The following is a 20,023-nucleotide window of genomic DNA, read 5'->3' as shown; positions in this document are numbered from 1 at the left end:
GGGCGGGGGGAGTGAGTGAGCGGCTGCGTGGTGCTTAGTTGCTGGCTTTGGTTAAACCACGACACAGGGGTAAAGGAGATCCCTGCCTGCCTCTCTCTGGGTATTCTGTCTAACAAGAGGACCAAAAAATGTGGCATGTATATGAAACCTTGTCTCTGAGACGAGAATTTTATTTCAGGAAAGAAGTGTTTCTCCTTAACTGAGGGAGGCAACATCAGTGCTTGCTTCAGCCTGTTTCCCAGCAGGTTCCCCTGGAGCCCCAGGGCACCAGGAGGGAGCCCAGAGGGGGCAGAGAAAGTGCTGCCTTGGGCTGGTCTTCTGCTGCTGAGCTGGGCTGGGCTCCTGGGCTGGAGGGAGCTCATGGCAAGCAGGCAGCACTGCAGAGAGACAGCTCTGCCCAGGAGCAGCTCCTCTGCAAAGCGCAGCAGGGCTGAGGGCACTGCCTGCAGGCACCGAGGGGAGAGAAGTGAGGCAGAGATGTTAAAGGCAGTCTGGGGTGGGAGGAGAGAGGAGAGCTGACCTGGAGAAAAATCTCCACAGTACTTAACAGGGTAAGTCTCTGGCTGCAGGGCAATGCAGCTGTGGTTTCTGGAATGACCTCCTAAAGTTGGCACATCCCACAGCCTAGCAGATCTGTCAGGAGGACTCTCACAACTTGTGCAGTGTAGAGAAAAAGGACGTTCTTTGGAGCACAGCTTCCCTGCTGCACCCTCAGAGGGACAGGGCATGTCAGCTGCCTTCACCCGGGGGTGTTTGCGGAGTGTGAAGGTGGGTGTGCAGCCAGGGGTGCCCAGGGCTGTCCTTCTGAGCAGGGTCCTTGCAGCCAGGGGGCTGTGTGCTGGGGCAGGGACTCTGCCGCTGGTCGGGGTAAGTACTCTGCCTGCCTGGGGATCTCTAACAGAGAGTGGGGAGAAGCTGTGGGTGGAAACACAACGTGCAGCAGGGCAGGGTCCTGAATGTTCGCAGCTCCAGATCATCCCCAGGACATTTCCAAGGGCACTTTTCAAGGGCAAGGTCAAAGCAGGGATTGCGATAAATATCAGGAGCTTTCTTGAGTTTGTGTTTTCTGTTTGCTACTCTTCGGGAATTTTCAGGAGACATGGAAAAGGAGCTGTCGTGCTTGAACAGCTCACTGAGACTCCTGAGCTGTAACTCTGAGGGGTCAGTCAGTCTGATAGGAGCCTCCTGAAGTAGAGCACAGGGACTGAGAACAACTGCCTGGCTGTGTTGGTGCCTGGGAGGTGGCATGTACAGCTGGGTAAGGGTAACTCTTTCCTGAGTGCCTGATGGCTCTGCCTTTGCCTCTCTGAGTCAGACCCTCACCGTATTTTTCCTTGTTTCTCCACTAGTTTGTGTTATTGCTACTGTTACCCTGTTCTTGCTGTCAGGCTCTCTGGGGGTGGGAGTTTCAGCTGCAGAGTCTCACACTGTTCTTGTGGGTCCTCCCATGCAGGTGTGACCATGGGAACAAGGTTACAGGTGTCCAAGCTTCCCTCCAAGCTGTGGGGCTGTGGGCAATGCAGCCTGTGTCATTCCCTAGGAAATGAGCTGACTCTCCCTTCCTGAGATACCATCATCAGGACACTCAGCTATTTTCTTGGGGTGTCTTTCCAAGATGTGAGCTGCCCTCCAGGATGCAGGTCTGTCCCATAGTGTCTTGGTGTTACCTGAATGCCCCATGGAGAAGCACAGATACAGCAAGACTGAGGAAATGCTGCTGGGTTTGTGAAATGAACCATGTGTGTTCTTGGCAAGAAGTGGGGTGCAGAGACCTTGAGAAAGGGGGAGTCAGCTGGTGCTGGACAGCGGGTGTCTCTGCTCTCATTAGTGCCTGGAGTCTTTTCAGGTTAACATGGGGGTGTGATACACACCATCTCAGAAAGCTGCAAGCCCAGCGTAGCTGGCAACAAGACAGAGTGACAAATCGGCTCCCCGCCCTCTGCACTGCACTGCAGGCAGTACTCTTTCCTTGCAGGACCCACTTGTTTTCTCTGAGTTCAGCAGAAAAGATGAGAGTTTCTGAAATCCAAGAATATTACCAGGTATGATGCGGGAGAGCTGTAAAAAAATCCCTCTCAAACAATGCTTTGATTGTGTTTTCTTAGCCCTGGGAGTGCAGATGCTGACAAGCACTATTACATTAGGAGTGTTTTCATCTCACCAATTCAAACACCAGCATTGACCCCCCTGACAGACACCATTCCCAGAAACACACTGGTGCAGAGCAGGACTTATTCCTTGGCAGCCAGTAGGCAGAGGTCCTGATCCTCATGGCACACCGAACCTGCACCATCCAGAGCTCCAGCAATGGAGCCGAACAAAGAAATCATTGCTATAGTAAAGGTGCTGTGAACGTGTAGTATGAGAAATGGCTTTCATTTTGGTCAGAGAATAATGCCCTAACATGTCACTGCCCTTGCCTCCCTGTTCAGTGCTCCACACCCAGAGGCAGCAGATGTCCAACCACAGCTCCATCACTGAATTCCTCCTCCTGGCATTTGCAGACACGCGGGAGCTGCAGCTCTTGCACTTCTGGCTCTTCCTGGGCATCTACCTGGCTGCCCTCCTGGCCAACGGCCTCATCATCACCACCGTAGCCTGTGACCACTGCCTCCACACACCCATGTACTTCTTCCTCCTCAATCTCTCCCTTTTTGACCTGGGCTCCATCTCCACCACTGTCCCCAAAGCCATGGCCAACTCCCTCTGGGACACCAGGGCCATCTCCTATGCAGGATGTGCTGCACAGGTCTTTCTGTTAGTCTTTTTAATCTCAGCAGAGTATTGTCTTCTCACTGTCATGGCCTATGACCGCTACGTTGCCATCTGCAAACCCCTGCACTACGGGACCGTCCTGGGCAGCAGAGCTTGTGTCCACATGGCAGCAGCTGCCTGGGGAAGTGGGTTTCTCAATGCTGTGCTGCACACTGCCAATACATTTTCACTACCACTCTGCCAAGGCAATGCTGTGGACCAGTTCTTCTGTGAAATACCCCAGATCCTCAAGCTTGCCTGCTCAGGTGCTTACCTCAGGGAAGTTGGGGTACTTGTAGTTGCTGTCTGTTTAGCTGTTGGGTGTTTTACTTTCATTGTGCTGTCCTATGGGCAGATCTTCAGAGCCGTGCTGAGGATCCCCTCTGAGCAGGGAAGGCACAAAGCCTTTTCCACCTGCCTCCCTCACCTGGCTGTGGTCTCCTTGTTTATAAGCACTGCCACGTTTGCCTACCTGAAGCCCCTCTCCCTGTCCTCCCCATCCCTGGACCTGGCAGTGGCATTGCTATACTCAGTGGTGCCTCCAGCCTTGAACCCCCTCATCTACAGCATGAAAAACCATGAGATCAAGGATGCCCTGAGAAAACTAATCACTGGATGCTTTTTAGAAGGAATAAAGTGCCTGTTGTCTTTTCCATAGGACTCATAATATATCTCATTACTGGGTCAGCTGCTTCTAGTGTTTCTTTTCTAAGGATTTTTGGTTTCAAGGCTTCTTTATTTGTTTTGTTTTGTTTTGTTTTTTCCCTTTGTTTTACTTATATGAATGCTTTCCACAAAGAAATGTCTTTATTCCTCTGGTTTCTAATTCACAATATATCCAGGCTTTCTGTGACCTGCAGGCTGTGCAAATGAGGAGCCGTACTCTCTGTGTGTTTTAACAAAATAAAGGGCCCTGCAGTGACTTGTTTTTCTGAGATCCTTCCTCCAAGACCTTCTCTGCAGCTGCAGGGAGCAGTGCCTGTGTGCACACAGGAAGAAGAAAAGAGTCCCGGCACAGCACCACTGCCGGGGATCACCAGCGCTTAGTCTTTCCCCAGCTGCTCTCTTCCCACTTCCATGCTTTCCTTCTGAACCCTTGGGTTGGTGGAAGGCCTGAGTGCTCTTCAAGCATGGTTACAGTCCTGCTGTGTGGCAGGCCTGTGACCACAGGCAAGGACAGGCAGTGGGCACTTGTGTGACAGAGCTGGCCTCCATTGCAGCATTTCCATCATACAAGGGGATCTCCTCAGGCCTTGTGCCACAGATGCCCCCCACCCCTGGGGCTCAGCCCTCTCCACCCCCGAGGAGCTGCTGTGCCCTTCAGAGGGTCTGGGGCTGTGGGGTGAGTGCCCAGAGCTCTGCAGCACCCTGTGGTGGGCACTGCTGTGGGGCCATGCCAGACTGGGCTGCACTGGGCAGAGGGCAGGGGAGGTGGATGGAGGGCAGGGGCAGTGGGAAGAGTTTAGGGGGAGCTGGTCTGGGCTGGAAAGTGACCAGGAGAGAAAAATACCAGGGTATAGGTTGCAGTGTGTGACCATGCAGGGCGAGAACTGACCCCGGGGGTTTGTGGTGCAGAGGCAGGGCTTGTGGAAAGCATGGAAGACATGCAGGTGCAGGTGAGAGGAGGAGGCCGGTCTGTGCCCTTGGTGGTGTGGACAGACAGGGAAGGCGGCTCGGGGACTTCGTCACCCCATTTTTTGTCCATTTCCAGCACTTGCTGGTCGTCCTGGGTTTATGGGCGAGTTTTGCTGTGAGGCCATCTCCATCTTCCTGCTGGTCCAAGGGCTGGTTTGGGGGAACAGACAGCCCTGCCTAGCCTCTCTCCTTCCCCAGACCCTGGAGCAGAGCTATCTGCAAAGCCCCACGTGGGACAAGGCTGCAGCAGGGCAGGGGTCGGGACAATTACAAAGCACAAATTTCTATTGCCTTTGTTGTGGAGGTATGTGTGTAGGAAGAGAAAAGCTCACCTGGGGATGCTGGTTGCAAGGGAATTCAGAAGCAAACAGAAGAGCTTTGGTCACTTCTGAGAGACCAAGGCTGAACAAGGGAAATATAGGGCTGAATGGGGAAGGTGATTTAAGAACAGCAGACACAGATGGGGCTGAAGGAATGAATGCCTGCTGTGCCTGAGTCTTTACTGAAATGGTCTCCAGGCCCCTGTGCTCAGGGAAAGGCTTCAAGGAAGAGGAGAGCATGCATTGGCATGAAAGACAGGAAATCCCGCAAGGACTGATGCCAGTTTCTGCCTCTGCAGGGGACTAATCCTGGCAATGACACAGGCTGGGGGCTGCCTGGCTGGAAGGAGGCCTTTGGGAAAGGTGTTGGTGGACAGTGAGATGGACAGGATGCAGCCGTGTGCCTTGGAAGCAAGGAAGGACAGGAGCACTCTGGGCTATATGAACAGGAGCATGGGCAGGTGATTGAGGGAAGGGATTATAGAAAACACTGTGTCCAGATTTCAGATCCCAATATAGGAAAGATGTTAGCAAGCTGGAGCCACTTTAGCAAAGGGCCCTCATAATGATCCGAGGCAGGAACACTTTACCTGTGAGGAGAGGCTGAGGGAGCTGGGCTTGTCCAGCCTGGACAAAGGAAGATTTTGGGCGAAACATGTAGCAGCATTGCAGTGTTCGCAGGAAGACTGAGTCAGGCTCGTGTCCATGGTACAAGACACAAGGACAAGAGGCAATGGGCTGAAAGAAGGAGGTTAGTGCACATATAGAGAAATACATTTCCAACATGAGGATAGTCAAATGCTGGAAGCTGTTTCCCATGGAGTTTGTGCCAACTCTGTCCCAGAAAGTGACTAAGGCGTCTTTGGATAAAGCCCTGAGTAATCTGGTCTGGCCCCTGCTTTGAGCAGGAGGTTTTTTCCAAAAACCTCCTGAGGTCCCTTCCAGCCTGAATGATGCTGCCCTTCTTTCCCCTTCATGCTTTCAAATTAGGGAGAGCTCTCAGGGTCTCCCTGAACACAGAAATAATTCACATCAGGTGCAGGGATGATTTATATGTGCCCCCATACATACAGCCCTGACCATATCTAGTATCCATCAATATGTGGTTTTGAGATTTCCCCAGGTGTATCAGTATCTATTAAAAAAAAAGAAAAAAAAAGAAGCATTAACCTTCCAAAACATAAATATATGCAACACAGCAGTCCACATCTTTGGTAGCAGACTGGAAGTGGTGGCAGGGGTAGCGGGGCATCCTGCTGAAGTGAAATAAGTTGAGTTTTGATTCTGAGGTGGCAGAAGGAGGACATGTATTTCAGGGCTGGCATACAGAGAGAAATAGAAGATTCAAGCAAGTGTGGGGCTGTAATAGCTTGGGTGAGAGAGGAGCATGATCAGGGTATTGGAAGAAGGCAGACAGGTTGTGGGCAACTCACAGGCCTTGACCAATCCTTGCTTAACCACAGCTGTGTGTTTGAAGCAACAGCCAGTAAGGACGGAAGGGCATCAGTATGGCTTGGGAGATCCCAGGGTCCAAGTGTGGTGGGGAAAAGGGGACGTAGCCAAAGTCTGCCGGGAAAATAGCACAGGCATAGGACAGTGTAGGACAGCCTGCAATGGGGATGATCAAGGGCATTGCTGAGCTGTGGTGCTGCAATGGAGGGATACAGGCTCTGCCCAGGGAGCAGCAGGGAGGATGAGGTCTATGCTCCCTGTATGAAGGGGAAGCTTGGATTTGTGGGGGTCCTCTCTGTGACAGACAACAGGTTGGACTAGCTTTTGTCATTTAGGATGAGAGCAGGAGTCAGCAAGAGTGACCTTGTGTTGGAAGTTAGAAACTGCTTGCTCAGGAAGAGGAAACAGAAAGGGTCTTTTGTCAGCAACACCAGGAAGTGTCCAGGTTCATGAGCAGGTTCCTGTGGTGAACAAGTTCAAGTGCCCTGGCATTCCCTGGCAAGGCAAAGCACCAGGGTGCCAACAGCCTGAAGTTGGCTATTGGGACAACTTCTTCAGGCAGCTGCCAGGTTGGCACCAAGGGTGATTCTCACCTAGACCTGATCCTGGCCAACAAGGAACAGCTGGTTAGGGATGTGATGATATTCAGTGTCAGTCTTGGCTGTCATGGCAATGAATTAGTGGCAGATCAGACACCAAAGGGCAGTGAGTAAGGCCAGCAGGAGACCACAGACCTGGGACTCCAGAGGAGAAGACTTGGACACACTCAGGAGACTGAGACAAGCGGTGCCATGGGAAGCAGCTCTGTTGGGTGAAGAAGCATGGGAAATCTGATAGGCCTTACAGTAGAGCCTCTTCCAAGCACAAGAGTGGTCTCCCCAAATACCCTTGCAGAGAAGCAACCTTCTCAGAAGGCTGCTTGTGTGCACTGACTGAGCTCCAGGGCAAAAAGGCAGCAGGCAGGAGGTGGAAGCAGGGAAAGCTGCAGACAGAATGCCGAAACCTTGTCCCAGGACGTAGGGATGATGCCAAAGCCAAAAGTCCCATTGTCTTGAGAGATGCAGGGCAGGATGGAGGCAGCAAGATGAGCTGATGCTAGTGCATTAACAGTAAAAGAACAGACAGGGATCATGTGGGCCTGCTGCTGAACTTCCAAAGTGTAGGAGCAGGTAAGGCTGAGGAACTGAATGACTTCTTTGGCTGTGACTTCTGCCAGGCCTTTGTGACTGGTGACAGGACCCTGGAGGAAAACAAGCAGCAGTGAGTGGGGATCAAGTCAGAGGTTACTTGAGGAAAGTCAGCCTTGAGCAGTCCCTGGGAGGAGAGGGGAATCATCCAAGGCTGGGGAGGGAGGAAGCCATTCTTGTGGCGAGGCTCACTCTGCATCACTTTTGACAGATCCTGGAGATCAGGACAAGTCCCTGATGGCTTCCAAAGAAGTTGACAGCTCTCTTCCAACACAGGCCAGAGGATGACCAGGGGAACAAAAGGCTGTTTGACCTCATATTGGAGAGCACTGTGTCCCTGAGCATGTCCTCCTGGATGATATTTCTGGGTAGATGAAGAGGAAGGCAACTGGGCATGGCCAGCATGGATTTATCCAGGGTGGATCATGGTAGACCAAACTCATGGCTTTCCAGGATGAAAGGGCTGTATTTCTGGATGAGGGGAGATCAGTGGGTGTCTTTATTATTGTGTTGAGGGAGGGAGGGAGGGATGGGCGGATATATGGATGGATGGATATAGAGATGGGCCTGAACTGGGATTGATAGTCAGTCTCAGATGGTCATGAAAAATGGGTCATACACTTCCTGGAGGCCAGTAACAAGCAGGCACTGCAGATGTTTGCATCTTGACTGCCTGTCTCAGCCTGGGAGATGGTGTTTCCCCCTGTTGCGGTGGCTTTGCCAGTTGAGTCACATGGGTCTAGCTGGTGCAGAATCTACTCGAAGACATTCCTGTAAGCCAAATCTGTTGGGATTTGTGGCAGTACATTCCCCCCACCCCTCCCATCCTGCCAGCAGGAAACAGAACTTCTGCAGGAAGGGAGAAGGGGAAGGAAACCCTGGAGGCTGCAGGCTGAAATTTGAACTGGCCAAATGAGATGCACCAGGTACACTGAGGTGACCCTCCTAGCCAATAGAATTAAATGACCACAGGTCAGATTCAACAGGGGTATAAATGGGGTCCAGCGGGAGTTCATGTTGGCAGTCCTCCTCGGAGCAGCAGGTCAGCAGTTGGGGACTCCCCCTCGGGTCGGGGCACCGCCCGAGGTAACTCCTTGAGGGAGAGAGCCCTCCGCTTTTAGGTGAGTGATACGCGCGTTTTGGAGCCATCACTTTAAATCCTGGGGATTCTTAGGTCAGCCGTGTAGTATTAATTCTCTTTACATCATTGAGCCTGTGGTGTTATAAAATGTTACCGGATTTCTGACTAACTTTTGTTGAAGACTAAATCTGAGTTTTAACACCTGTTGGATTTGGTTAGTTGTGCATCCCTAGCAAGGACAGAGTCTGTCTCATTGGAATGAAGACCCCTGGAATGGGGTGGGTGACCCTTGACTTCACATCCCTAGTTATCTCGTGAAGCTGGAGTGGGAGCTTGTGGGGATCAGCACAGCGGTTATAGAGACAGGTTTAGGCCCACAAGACCAACACTCTCCAATTGCTGGAAATGGGGAGTCTGCTGAAGACCGGTCGATAGCATTGGGCCAAAGAGAAGGATGTCAGAAATTCAAGGCTGGCCTAGGGGAGGTACTGTCATTGTCTACAGCTAGCTTATGGGATGGTGCAGAGGAGAATGAGTCAGACTCTTCCCAGGTGGGCACAGTGGAAAGATGAGCAGCCATGGGAAAAAGTTGGGCCATGGGAAGTTCTGACTAGGCTTAAGAGAAAGGCATCTGCACTATAAGGTCTGTCAGGCACTGGGAACATGCACCCAGAAAGGCTCCAGGATGTCCACAATGGAGATAGTCAAGCCTCAACTAGACGTAGTGCTATGGGGGTTTTTGGATCATAATGGATGACTACCTAATATGGGTAGAAAAGGAAGCCTGGGCAACAGCACCCAAGGTGTCCAACATTAGAGGGGATCACTCTCATTCCTGCCTTTGCTGACAATGGAGCCACAGGTACTTTACCCTGCAGGGAATGAAAAATGCGTGGGTCTAGGTATTGCAGAGTCTGCTTGAAGACACTCCTGTGTCCCAGATACATTGGACTTAGTGCCCGTTTGGCTATTCAAAAGAGAGCATTTCATTCACTTTGTCTTTTTTTCCCCCTCCGTGAATCAGGGGAGCTTGTGACTTCAATGTGTGACTTGCTGTGTGCAAAGAGCAGATATGGACAGACGGAGTGCAGGGCAGGCAGTGTTTTGGGGGGTCCTGGGATCTCTGCTAACACAAAAATGTGGGTTTTGTTCATCTAAGGCTCTCCGCTGTGGGAAGTGGACTTCAGAGGAGGTAACGTGGACTTGATATACAGCCGTTGAGTGTATTGCATCACTGCATGCCTGTGTGCAGCTCGTTCTCCAAGCAGGAGGCAGTTGGTGCCCACAGGCTGAAACATGCAGCTCCAGACTTCAGTGAAGAAAGCTCAGATTTGAGCAAGGCTGCTGTAAGTGCCAGGTGGTTGAGAGAAAAGGTGGGGCTGGGGGTAGGGATGAAGAATGACCAGAGATTGTTCAGACGTAAAGGGTCTTGATTTTTGTATACATTCAAACTCCATTAGGAGGATCAATATGAATTGAGGATTTCTGATATCACATAGTTCATGAGCAGAAAAATAAAGAAAAGTGGGGGGAAAAAAAGAATTCTTTCTTATTGTTTAGTATTGAAATCTTTCCACTTTGACTACACTCCTGAAATCTCTCTAATTAACCACATAAGAATTGAAGACCTAAAGGAAAATACTGCACAGAGCCTTGGCTCGTTAGGGAGTTTTCATGTTAATGAGCCCTCTGGTGCCAAGTTCCTGAACTGCAGATCCTGAAAGATTGAACAAGCGTCTCAAGAAGTAAAAGTCAGCATCAAACTTCCAAGTTTCTGAGGGTGTTAGCAGGCTCCACTGAGGAACATCACTGAAGAGACCGTGGAGGGAATGACCAGACAAGGAGGTGGTCCCTGGGGGCTGGTGAAACAGGAAGTCAGAGGCACTGGTTACAGGCGGAAGATCAATTGTGGAGGTGGCTGTGAAAGGCCTAAATGTGTTTCAGCAAGCAGGATGGCCAAGCCCTGAGCCCCATCCCCCTGGGAAGCGGGATCCTTTCCTTCATGGGATGCTTACAGCTCTTCCTGGGAGCAGTTTGATGTGGGGGGGTGTGATGCCGAGTGAAGGACAGCGGTAAGACACCTCCAAGGCTCTTTTGGCCGTCGGTGAGGAGGGAACAAGGGCCTGGGGCTCTAGGGAACCAGTGTCCTCGCAAGGGCTTCAGTGGAAGAGACAGCAGCCACTGTGGAGATGACAAGGACTTCCGTACTGTTGGTGGGGAGGAGGGGGGCAGCGCACAAAGGCCCTGTTTGCACCACAGACAGTCCTACACTGTCCTATACCTGTGCCAGTTTCCCTGAAAACTTTAGCTGCCTCCCCGTTTCCATACTTCACCCTGACCTTGAGATCTCCCAAGCTTTACTGGTGCCTGTGAAAGGCAAGACTCTAGCTGCAGTACAACTTGCTTAGGAGAATGAACACTATCTAACACTACGAGCTTTTACCTCAGGGTCAATGTGACCTGAAGACCCAACCTAAGCCAGCTCTTCATGACTGAGAACACCCCATAATGACAATAAAAGCATGGAAGATTTACCTTTCAAAAAACCAGGCATGTAGCCAGGAACCAGGCATGAACTGTAATGGACCAGAATCCAGGATAAACATCCCCCACCTGCACCGGCCATCAGTTTAGAAGAATGACGATTAACACACCACTGACCATACCTCTGCATCACCTCCACAGGTCAAGCGTGTACTGATCCCGTGTGGGACAAGTACACACCGATTATGCGAGCACTAATAAATGATGGGGTCATCCCTTAACATGAATAGTTGGATAGGTCTCTACAGCTGTATTGGAACAGAGGCAAACCCTGCTTTCCTCTGTATTGGGGTCCTCCATGCATTAGGCTGGGGCACCACTGTATGCACAGCTAAAATGAGAGAGTAAACTACCTTGGTAGTTCTTTGCTAAGCATCCTTGTCTGCCTCCTAAGCCAGCGAATAAGTGACTTTTACGCGCTAATTGGTCCTCACTGGCTGTCCCATCAAACACAAAGCTATGTTTACCTGAGGATTTGACAATGCCTGGGAGTTCTTCCAATACCCAGCTAATGCTCCTCTCCCACACAAAGCGTCCCAGTCCCTGACTTGCTTTGCTCCTGTACTTAGCTCTGTATCCCAGCACTGAAATGCACGTCCTCCTCCTTCTGCTGCCTCAAAATCACTACTTCAGGTCCTCTCCCTGCCTCTACCACACTCGCTGCTATGCACACACCGCTCTCTCCCTGCACTGCCATGGGTCTCACAAATCCAGACTTCCCGCTTCCCCTGCAGTTATGGCACTGCAAGAGGGTTCTGCCTTTTCCAGGATCATGGATGTTTCTTGTGGTCCATCCAAGTCTGGGGATTGAAGGAGGGGAAGAGAGCAAGGTCAGCTCATGAGGCATGACTGAGCACAGCCACCCCTAGCAGCAGGCATTCCCTATCTGCCAGGTAGAGGCATGCACACAAGATGGAAACATCTCCATTATCCTTGACGTGCACAAGAGGGGCATTGCTTCCTGCCATCTTCCCAGGACAAACCTCCTCCTCCTCCTCCACTCACACAGGTCAACTGCTTTCCATTTCTGGGCTCAGACATGGTTGTAAGGATTTGCTAAAGCCATCAGCCATTACCTTGTTTCTCACTGACATGCCGTGAGTCTTTCTCCCAGGCACACACATGGCCAGTCACTGCTGCTCGGGGCCCCACTCGCTCTTCAGAAGAAGCTGGGCAGAGATGCCCATTTTCCCCATTGCAGGCACTGAGCCCAGCTGGAGGATAGAGATAGCCTCACAGCCAGACTTAGCATAAACTGGGTGAACAGCCAGTGCTAGAAATGGCTGGTGAGGGAGGCTGGGGGGTGACAAAGGCCATGGGCCACCTTCCCAGTCCATCCATGACACCAAGGGCACACACAGGCCTCCTCTCTCCTGCACCTGCATGTCTCAGCCCCCATCCAGGAGCCCTGTCTCTGCACCACAAACCCCCTGATGCGAGGCCTCACCCTGCACGGTTACGCAGTACAAGCTTTACACAGGTGTTTTTCCCTCCCAGGAACCTTCCAGCTCAGCCCAGCTCCCTCCAAGACCTCCCACCTCCCTTTCCTTCTCTCCATACTGAGACGGGGAGCCAAAAGAACCTTAGTAGATATAGTAGATATATGGATGTAGATAGGAACTGTGTAATAATTATCTAGCTTGTAATGAAGTTAAAGAAATTTCAGTAGAGGTACACATGGCCCAAGGGATGAGAGGAGATGTTTAACGTTTGCATTGTTGAGGCTGGCTGGGACAAGAGATAGTCCCTGATAAGAAGCAGAAGTCGACCCCAAGAACCAGCCAAGACCGGCCTTGTGATTTGGATAAATGCCAAGGAGTGACTGAGTCTGCGCAGGGACAGAAGGTTAAGAGTTCACCGTGAAGAAGACATACAGCCTTCATCTTCACGACCCCTGACGACCACCACAAGGAGGCACTGCGCAGGCGTAGTTGGGAAGAACTTAGGGAAATGACTTCTTGGAACTAATTTTAATATGAAGCAGGGATAGGTCATGCCAATGTATAGGCGTATTGCAAAACTCTATGTATATGTAACACTTGACTGTATAAATTTAAAGGGAACTGCCGAGTCAGGGGCGCGCGACTTTGGTGGTACTACCCCCCGTGCTGACCAGCGCTGAATGAACATACCTACTGTACAATCTCACTGATTGTGGAGTCTGTTTCCACACGTCAGTTTTGGTGAACCAGCCAGGGGACTCTCTGCTCGGCTGCAGGACTGACTGCGGATCAGACGCCCCTCGGCGCGCCCTGAGCACTTTCCTCGGAGGAGCCTCTGCTGCCAGCTGCTCACCACGGGAGCAGACAACAACCTCCTGAAGCTGTGGACCAAATGGTATGTGTCACAGAGGGAGCCTGTAAAAAGTACGGGCCGGGGCAGCTGGTAAATCGCGCAGAGATGTCTGGCATGCAGTGTAGTCCCCGTATGAGAGGAGGGTACCCTATACGGTAACAAGGGGGGATTTGCTGACCGATAGAGCGGCCGCTAGCAATCCTGGGGGTAGGTCGAGCAAATCCGGGGTGACCGCTGTATCCCAGTATCGGGAGCCAGGACAGACCTGTCAATGACTGGTATATAAGAGGCAGGAGAAGGGTAAGTGCACCCCTTCACAATTGCGCTTGGTGCATTTTGGGGGTAAGCGGACCCCCTCGCAATTGCGCTTGGTACATTTTTGCAGCTCCTGAAGGTTGTCAACTGGAGCAATGATTGTATGATGTGAATGTTTGGAAATTTTATGTTAAAGATTTTATGTGGCTGTGTGGAAATGATATGTTGAAATTTATAGGTGTATGTATGTTTGTTAATGTGTGAATGTCTTTACGTATTGATAGGGGTGATACCCTGCTTTGTATGTGGGCTTGCAACTGGACTATATAACAATAGGCATCCGGCTTGGGTTTTGTTGAAGTGTAAATCTCGTGGGAGAAGGTGGTACTGTACATCTAGCAGACGGAAACCAGACTAGATAGGCCTAGCTGGAGGGTCAGGTAGGAAGGGCGGGTCTAACGAAGCACGCCCATAGGGACAGCTGGTGGACTCCAGCACATCAGAAAGGGTTCCGGTAAAACACAGGAGTACCGGTGGGTATACCAATACTACCGCGGAGTACCGGTGGGGGTACCGGTACTAGACCCGAAGTACCGGTGGGGTACTGGTACTATCCCAGAGCATCAGGTAGGGATACCGGGCCTACCCTGTAGGGTTAGGTACGGAGGCCAGTTCTAACCCTGAACGCCTGTAGGGAAAGCAGGTGTACACCGGAGCACCAGTAGGGGTTCCGGTACTACCCTGGAGAACCGGTGACAGTATCGGTACAACCCTGCAGTAATGGTGGGGGTAGCGGTACTACCCTGGAGCATTGAGAAGAGACACCAGGCCTACCCCAGACCATCAGGTAGGGATACCGGGCCTACGCTGGAGGGTCAGGTACAGAGAACGGGTCTAAACCTGCACGCCCGTAGGGACAGCTAGTGTACTCCGGCGCATCACAAAGGGTTCCGGTACAACCCCAGGGTACCGGTCGGGAAACTGGTTCTACCCCGGAACATCAGGTAGGGATACCGGGCCTAACTCAGAGGGTCAGGTGGGAAGGGCGGGTCTACCCCCGCGTGCTAGTAGGGTCAGCAGGTGTACCCCGGCGCATCAGTAAGGGTTTCGGTACAACCCCGGAGTACCGGTGGGGGCATCGGAACTACCCCAGAATGTTGGGTAGGGATACCGGGCCTACCCCGGAGGGCCGGGTAGGGAGGCCGGGTCTAACCCCATGCGACCATAGGGAAAGCAGGTGTACCCCTGAGCACCAGTAGGGGTTCCGGTACTACACTGGAGTACAGGTGATGGTACCGGTACAACCCCGGAGTACCGTCGGGGGTAGCGGTACTACCCCGGAGTGTCAAGAGGAGACGCCAGGCCTACCCCGGAGCATCAGGTAGGGATACCGGGCCGACCATGGAGGGTCAGGTAGGGGGGACGGGTCTAACCCTGCGCGCCCGTAGGGACAGCTGGTGGACTCCGGCGCATCACAAAGGGTTTCGGTACAACCACAGAGTACCGGTGGGGGCACGGGAACTACCCTGGAATGTCGGGTAGGGATACCGGCCCTAACGCGGAGGGTCAAATAGGACGGGTGGTGTCGTGGTTTAACCCCAGCCCGCAACTAAGCACCACGCAGCTGCTCACTCACTCCCCCCCCATCCAGTGGGATGGGGGAGAAAATCAGGAAAAGAAGTAAAACTCCTGGGTTGAGATAAGAAAGGTTTAATAGAACAGAAAAGAAGAAACTAATAATGGTAATGATAACACTAATAAAATGACAACAGCAGTAATAAAGGATTGGAATGTACAAATGATGCACAGGGCAATTGCTCACCACCCGCCGACCGACACCCAGCCAGTCCCTGCCCCCCACTTCCCAGTTCCTAAACTAGATGGGACGTCACATAGTATGGAATACACTGTTGGCCAGTTTGGGTCAGGTGCCCTGGCTGGGCATGAGAAGCTGAAAAATCCTTGACTCTAGTCTAAACACTACTGAGCAACAACTGAAAACATCAGTGTTATCAACATCCTTCACATACTGAACTCAAAACATAGCACTGTACCAGCTACTAGGAAGACAGTTAACTCTATCCCAGCTGAAACCAGGACAGTATCCACCCCTTATTCTATAGCATTGACGTCATGCTCAGTTCTCATACCTTTAGTTACATTCTGATCAATCATCACCACCTTTCCATCCCTTTGAGGCATATGAACAATGCTATATATATATATATATATATATATATATACACATATGTATATATAAACGTATACACACAGAGAGATATCAGTTCTTTAGTTCATGGGTTATGTTCATAAAATGTTTGTTGAGTTCATTTAGTTTCCGACTCTGGGCTCCATCTGTCATACCAGTCTGTCTGGGCAGGAGGGATGGTGCAAAGTCCTCTCAGTCGGTAGAGCAGAATTGGGCTTCAGTGCGGTGTGACGAGCAGATGACATTTGACGCAGCAGGAGGATGGTGTGCACCGTTGGATTGTTGCACGCTGGAGTCAGTTCTGGTTCCACCTCTACTGCGCTTTGCTCAGTTTTATCACAGTTCTTTCTTGCTTGATCCAAGTGATTCTTACTATAGCACTATGGATATAGCATATAACAATTATAGTAATGATAACATACAGTAGCAGGGTTATATAGCAACTAAAGTCATACAGTTTAATTCTGGCTATTTTCACCTAAAATCAAATCCCCTTGAGGCACACATCGGACTTCTCCATCTTTTTGCATCACCCACCAAGTGCACCCAGGCCCTTGAGCAAAAGCAATCCCACGAATGGGTTTACCTTTGCCTGAGGCAGGAGTAACCCAGACTGTTTTCCCTAACATGTTTTTCATGTGCACTACAGGGACTTTATCCCCTTCTACAGTATGTAAAAATTCTGACTGGGCAGGGCCACTCCGATTGGCAGATCCTCTGGTGTTGACTAACCAGGTGGCTTTGGCTAAATGTGTATCCCAATGTTTGAAAGTTCCGCCCCCCATTGCTCTCAATGTAGTCTTTAACAGTCCATTGTATCGCTCAATTTTCCCAGAGGCTGGTGCATGATAGGGGAGATGATACACCCACTCAATGCCGTGCTCTTTGGCCCAGGTGTCTATGAGGTTGTTTTGGAAATGAGTCCGTTGTCTGACTCAATTCTTTCTGGGGTGCCATGTCGCCACAAGACCTGCTTCTCAAGGCCCAGGATAGTGTTCCGGGCAGTGGCATGGGGTACAGAATATGTTTCCAGCCATCCGGTGGTTGCTTCCACCATTGTAAGCACATAGCGCTTGCCTTGGCGAGTTTGTGGGAGTGTGATACAGTCAATCTGCCAGGCTTCCCCAGATTTATATTTCAGCCATCGCCCTCCATACCACAGGGGCTTTAACCGCTTGGCTTGCTTAATTGCAGCACATGTTTCACAGTCATGGATAACCCGCACGATAGTGTCCATGGTCAGGTCCACCCCTCGATCTCGAGCCCATCTATATGTTGCATCTCTTCCCTGATGGCCTGAAGTATCATGGGCCCACTGAGCCATAAATAGCTCACCCTTATGTTGCTAGTCCAGGTCCACCTGAGCCACTTCAATCTTGGCAGCCTGATCCACCTGTTGGTTTTTTTGATGTTCTTCAGTGGCCCGACCCTTGGGTACGTGAGCATCTACATGACGTACTTTTACAACCAGATTCTCTAGCCGGGACGCAATACCTTGCCACAGTGCGGCAGCCCAAATGGGTTTACCTCTGCGCTGCCAGTTGCTCTGCTTCCATTGCTGTAACCACCCCCACAGGGCATTTGCCACCATCCATGAGTCAGTATAGAGATAGAGCACTGGCCACTTTTCTCTTTCAGCAATATCTAATGCTAGCTGGATGGCTTTCACCTCTGCAAACTGACTCAATTCACCCTCTCCTTCAGCAGTTTCTGCAACTTGTCGTGTAGGACTCCATACAGCAGCCTTCCACCTTCGATGCTTTCCCACAATGCGACAGGATCCGTCAGTGAACAGGGCATATTGCCTCTCATTCTCTGGCAGTTTATTATACAGCGGGGCCTCTTGAACGCGTTTCACCTCCATTCCAAAATCTTTGCCTTCTGGCCAGTCCGTGATCACTTCTAAAATTACTGGGTGACTGGGGTTTCCTATGCGAGCCCGTTGTGTGATCAGTGCAATCCACTTACTCCACATGGCATCAGTCACGTGATGTGTAGAGGAGACCCTCCCTTTGAACATCCAGCCCAGCACTGGCAGTCGGGGTGCTAAGAAGAGCTGTGTTTCAGTACCAACCACTTCTGAGGCAGCTTGAACTCCTTCATACGCTGCCAATATCTCTTTTTCAGTTGGAGTATAGCGAGCCTCGAATCCTCAATATCCTCGACTCCAAAACCCCAGGGGTCGGCCTCGGGTCTCCCCAGGTGCTTTCTGCCAGAGGCTCCAGGTAGGGCCATTCTCCCCAGCTCCAGTATAGAGCACATTTTTAACATCTTGTCCTGTCCGGACTGGTCCAAGGGCTACGGCATGAACAATCTCCTGTTTAATTTGTTCAAAGGCTTGTTGTTGTTCAGGGCCCCATTTAAAATCATTCTTCTTCTGGGTCACTTGATAGAGAGGGCTTACAATCAAACTGTAATTTGGAATATGCATTCTCCAAAACCCCACGACACCTAAGAAGGCCTGTGTGTCCTTTTTATTAGTCGGAGGAGACATAGCTGCTATTTTATTAATCATGTCCATTGGGATCTGACGACACCCGCCTTGTCATTTTACTCCCAAAAACTGGATCTCCTGTGCAGGTCCCTTGACCTTACTTTTTTTTATGGCAAAACCGGCTTTCAGAAGGATTTCGATTATTTTCTTCCTTTTCTCAAAGACTTCTTCTGCCGTGTTGCCCCATACGATGATGTCATCAATGTATTGCAGGTGTTCCGGAGCTTCACCTTTTTCCAGTGCAGTCTGGATTAGTCCATGGCAAATGGTGGGGCTGTGTTTCCACCCGTGGGGCAATCGATTCCAAGTGTACTGGACACCCCTCCAAGTAAAGGCAAATTGTGGACAACACTCTGCTGCCAGAGGGATTGAGAAAAACACATTAGCAATGTAAATTGTGGCATACCACTTGGCTGCCTTTGACTCTAGCTCGTACTGAAGTTCTAGAATATCTGGAACAGCAGCACTCAGCGGTGGCGTAACTTCATTCAGGCCATGATAGTCAACTGTTAGTCTCCACTCCCCATTAGACTTCCGCACTGGCCATATGGGACTATTAAAGGGTGAGCGAGTTTTGCTGATCACTCCTTGGCTCTCCAGTTGGCTAATCAACTTGTGGATGGGAATCAGAGAGTCTTGGTTGGTGCGATATTGGCGCCGGTGCACCGTCATGGTAGCAATTGGCACTTGTTGTTCTTCAACCTTCAGCAACCCCACAATCAAAGGGTCTTGAGAGAGACCAGGCAGGGTAGACAGCTGTTCAGTGCCCTCTGTCTCCAAGGCAGCTATGCCGAAAGCCCATCGATACCCCTTCGGGTCCTTAAAATACCCCCTCCTGAGATAGTCTATGCCAAGGATACACGGAGCCTCTGGACCAGTCACAATGGGGTGTTTCTGCCATTCATTTCCAGTTAGGCTTACTTCAGCTTCCAATACAGTTAATTCTTGGGATCCCCCTGTCACACCAGAAATACAAATGGATTCTGTCCCTTTATAACTTGATGGCATTAGAGTGCACTGTGCGCCGGTGTCTACTAGAGCCTTAAAAACCAGAGCAACAACTCTAAGAATGCATAAATCAACATAATGAATGCTTAGGACAAATTTGTTTTAACAAGCTCTGGTCAGGGTTGTCGTTATCTCAACCCTTCGTGCCCCACATTGGGCGCCAAAAGGACTGTCGTGGTTTAACCCCAGCCAGCAACTAAGCACCACGCAGCCGCTCACTCACTCCCTCCCATCCAGTGGGATGGGGGAGAAAATCAGGAAAAGAAGTAAAACTCCTGGGTTGAGATAAGAACGGTTTAATAGAACAGAAAAGAAGAAACTAATAATGATAATGAGAACACTAATAAAATGACAACAGCAGTAATAAAAGGATTGAAATGTACAAATGATGCGCAGGGCAATAGCTCACCACCCGCTGACCGACACCCAGCCAGTCCCCGAGCGGCGAATCCCTGCCCCCCACTTTCCAGTTCCTAAACTAGATGGGACATCACATGGTATGGAATACACTGTTGGCCAGTTTGGGTCAGGTGCCCTGGCTGGTCATGAGAAGCTGAAAAATCCTTGACTCTAGTCTAAACACTACTGAGCAACAACTGAAAACATCAGTGTTATCAACATTCTTCACATACTGAACTCAAAACATAGCACTGTACCAGCTACTAGGAAGACAGTTAACTCTATCCCAGCTGAAACCAGGACAATTGGCTCCTAATGTGTCCACGTTTGCCACAGTTAAAACACTTGACCAAGGGTGTCTTACTGGCCTTGTGCTTCTTTGTAGCTCCT

At 50.8% G+C, this 20,023-nt stretch overlaps 1 protein-coding gene across 1 annotated transcript; it reads left to right on the top strand.

The window, feature by feature from the left end:
* Positions 1-2,380: 2,380 nt before the first annotated feature.
* LOC138683010 (olfactory receptor 14A16-like) lies at positions 2,381-3,412 on the top strand. The gene has a single exon (XM_069774530.1). The coding sequence runs from the start codon at positions 2,405-2,407 to the stop codon at positions 3,410-3,412; it is 1,008 nt and encodes a 335-aa protein (XP_069630631.1). The 5' UTR covers positions 2,381-2,404.
* Positions 3,413-20,023: the final 16,611 nt, after the last annotated feature.

This window comes from Haliaeetus albicilla, chromosome 30 (assembly GCF_947461875.1).
Source record: "Haliaeetus albicilla chromosome 30, bHalAlb1.1, whole genome shotgun sequence".
NCBI classification, from domain to species: domain Eukaryota; kingdom Metazoa; phylum Chordata; class Aves; order Accipitriformes; family Accipitridae; genus Haliaeetus; species Haliaeetus albicilla.
This window is presented reverse-complemented; position numbering and strand designations above follow the sequence as displayed.

What these genes read in the sequence shown, in the direction of transcription:
- LOC138683010 (XM_069774530.1), top strand. Translation starts at nt 2,405, where the DNA reads ATGTCACTGCCCTTGCCTCCCTGTTCAGTGCTCCACACCCAGAGGCAG.